Source organism: Galeopterus variegatus, unplaced genomic scaffold (genome assembly GCF_000696425.1).
Source record: "Galeopterus variegatus unplaced genomic scaffold, G_variegatus-3.0.2 Scaffold3070, whole genome shotgun sequence".
Classification (NCBI taxonomy): Eukaryota; Metazoa; Chordata; class Mammalia; order Dermoptera; family Cynocephalidae; genus Galeopterus; species Galeopterus variegatus.
Window position 1 is genome coordinate 128970 of NW_007729181.1, and position 3572 is coordinate 132541.

The following is a 3572-nucleotide window of genomic DNA, read 5'->3' on the forward strand; positions in this document are numbered from 1 at the left end:
GTTGTCTTTGAAATTTGTCTGGTACATTTTCACCTTTCCTGATGTCAGTTCTTGCAAGTTAAACAGATACTGTATCATATTGTAAATTTTAACAAAAGAATTCAAAACCATTGCAAATCTTCATTTGAATGATTTTCAAACAGGTGAGAATTTCTCTCCACAAGTGTTTTAATAGGACAGATGTGAGAGTTTTTATAGGTAGAGTACTTACATTGTTTTCATCAACAAAAATCGCTTAACAATAGAAAAATTTTCAGACATCTTTTTTAAAGCTCATCTCTCCACAATGTAACATTCTTCAAAAAATAAAAGTTATTTTCTCTTTCATTGTTATAATAATACCTTACTGTTACCAACAGACCAGGCTCGGCTTGCCCTCTCGTTCTAAACAAATGATTCAAAAGTCCAAAAGTTGGTGCAAGGATTGGAAGTTTTATTGAGATTACTGGAATTCAACTAAATGTCTAACCAAGCAAACAGACAAAGAGAAAAGAGGAACAGTGGGTCCACTTTATCCTAGTCCCAATCAGCGGGGCAAGCCTATTCCACTGACACAGTAATTGATAAAAGCAGTTCTCCCCACTGTCGTTGGCACAAAGAAGAAAAGTGCCGACTAGATTTGAATCAGAGAAACAAAACACAGCCAGGAACCCTCCAGGGTTCAACTGCACAGAAAAACAGAATAGGGCTCAGAAAATCAGAAACAAAGCATAGCCAGGAGCCCTCCGGGGTGCACCTACATAGTAGTGGATACAATCCAACCAAACAGCAGAAAGAGGGCTTAGAAAATCAGAGAAAGGTAAAGAGAGTGTTAGTGGCTTCCAGACTGCCAGTTACTGTGTGGGGTGGGAATGATTCCCCACCACTCTCATGCATCCCCTGTCAGGGGGAACCTGCTCAAGCAAGATCTTCATTTGTAGGACTGGCCTTCCAACCTCTGCTAGTTACCTGCCAGGGGCAAGCCGCTGCCGGGCAGAGGGAGCATGCTTCTCACAGGTTGAGAGGAGTCAAGCTGTAGCTGTCCAGTAGTCACTTCACAAAGGAAGAGAGGGGAAAGAAAAAGGAAGAGTAAGAAGAGAACAAAATATTGTCTTGTCAGAATTTAGGCCAGGGGCTCCAGGAGAGACTCACCGGCAGCAGAGACATCAGAGCAAAACAGTCCCAGTGGCCACTTGCCTCTCGCAGCTAGGGTCTTCTCTGGTGTCCACAGCTTTACAATTTTCACTGGTACAGATATTAGAGCAGCACGTGTGGCCCATGGGGAGTATCCCAGAGCCGTTCCTGGCACCCAGAGTCCCCTTACCTCCTGGCTTGTACCAAATTAGGCTCTTGAGTCATAGAGATGAACACTGCACCCAGAAGTAAAGCAAGCAATGCTTTACTAAAAGAGGGGATAGACTTATGCATACGGGGGTAGCTACAGTAAAGCTAGCCCCCTGAGGGGAGCCATTCAGGGTTTTTTATAGGGAAAGGAGTTAAGGGGTACAGGCCAGCATCACTGGAGGTGGTCCATTCTGTTTCTTCAGGTCACATCATGGGCACATGCTCAGTTAGGGCGTTAGTCCTTGAGCCTGCTCAGTAGGTCCAAGATGGCGGTGGTGTTCATCATTGTCACCTCAGGAGGGTCATTGTAGTGGTCACCTTGAAACTTTGCTCACATGCAGGAATTCCTAAAGGGATCTTAAGATTAATTTGTAACTTAATTTTTATGAGTACAGTAAATAAGCCTTGGGGCTTTTGCAACTCAGTGACCATCTGTTCCCCTCTTATCTCAGTTTATTTTATCAGGGCAGGCCATGGGATAATCATGTGCCCTGGGGGATCTCATGACTGAGGAGTAGAAAAGTAACAAAGTGTCCTCTGCAGGGAAAATGGAGTCAGTTTGGTTCACAGGCATAGACTTACCATTTCATTACCTTGAAGTGACAGATCAAGTAGGTTTATCTTTTGAAATAACTGGTAGGTTTCATACTACTCAAAGACATTTGTCATCACAAATAAAGATGAACAAATTTAGAATAAGTTTTTTATAAAGAAAAATGTGTAACCCTCTACAAACTTGACAGCATTTTTAGTAATTTGCAGGAAGTAACCAGCAAACATGTTTGTGTCTCAAAATATGTTTACATCACTTTGCATCTCAATACAAAATCATTGTAAATATGCTGTTATTTAAGTCATAGCACCCATAAATCCCTGAGACTCAGCACACATATGCTGCAATAAATTGCAACAGGCTAAAAGCAGAGAAATGAGTGAGTGGCCACCTTCAAACCCTTCAAGTGTGGAGCCCCACTTAGCAAGCCTCATGTACCATGTGAATTGCATGAAAATCTGATGGAAGGATGAAATAAAGGTCCAGGATCAATCCATGTATTAAATATTAAATATTAGAGTTTCTCTATTTCAGATTTTTTAAATGAGTATAAATAGAAGTTAAAATATTTTCTTCTTAAACCCCAATGAATTGTTTTCCAGACTCCCAAGAGTACACAAACTCTACTCAGAAGATCACTTTCTGTAGAATAGGGACTTTACCACAATACTTTATTTTTCAAATTCATTGAATTCTTATATCTATGAACTATCTTCTGAAAAAAGCAAACCTGACTAGTAAATTACTTGAGTGTTACAGGATTACTTTGGTTCTCAAACATCATGTGGTTTAAGTGCATAATAATTTCATATTTACTTACACAAATCCAGTATTTCAAAATAATACAGAAATGGCCTTCTTTTTCTTATATCTATATTTTCTGGTAGGTTGGGGAGATTCTTTACAAAATACTTTGGAAGTATTTTTTGTTCTTACCAATTTTCATCTTAAAATGAATGCAATCACATCTATTGGCCTGTTATAATTTTCAAAAGTTGTCTAAAACAAAGCAGTTGAATAAACATGGTCTATTATACTCTGTTTCAAGTAATTTTAAAAGGTCAATAACGTAGACTTAAAATTAAAGTAGAGTAAAAAACAAAAGAAGGTAGGTGTTTTAAATTGTGTATAAATATTAACACTTTGGGCAATTTTATATGAGAAATAACTGCTGATAAGGAAGTGCCATTTTTATCTCATAATAAGAATTTCATGTCACTTCCTTAGTCTTCGAATAATTTCAGTAATAAAGAATACAGTGTTATTTCTCAAATTCAGCCAAGTCTACACTTTCATAATGGCAGATGCTCACATCTTACTTCTTTCTCTCCAGGGTATGTTTTTCAGCCTGGAAATGCGCAATGGTTACCTACATGTCTTCTATGACTTTGGATTCAGCAGTGGTCCTGTGCATCTTGAAGACACATTGAAGAAAGCTCAAATTAATGATGCAAAATACCATGAGGTACAAATCTTTGTAGTTTGGGTGGTTTTGTTTCTATTTTTTTAATTTAGATCTGTTGATCTAATAGGGTGGTCAAATGAGATAGGATAGTGATTAAACTGACACTTTGACATCTGCAGAGTAACTGAAGGTCCCTCATCTACAGAAAACACTTGCCTTGAAAGCATGGTTGTTTGTGTTGTATTGACACTTCTAATAAGAGTCACTGAAAGATTTCTTTCAATTTCTTCA

General features: G+C 38.5%; 1 protein-coding gene across 1 annotated transcript in view; it reads left to right on the plus strand.

The window, feature by feature from the left end:
* Positions 1-3572, plus strand: part of LAMA4 (laminin, alpha 4) — a 147133-nt gene that overhangs the window by 111866 nt on the left and 31695 nt on the right. Inside the window, exon 22 of the mRNA XM_008583885.1 lies at positions 3210-3341. Within this exon, the coding sequence (XP_008582107.1) occupies positions 3210-3341 (132 nt within the window). The remainder of the gene's footprint in view (positions 1-3209; positions 3342-3572) is intronic.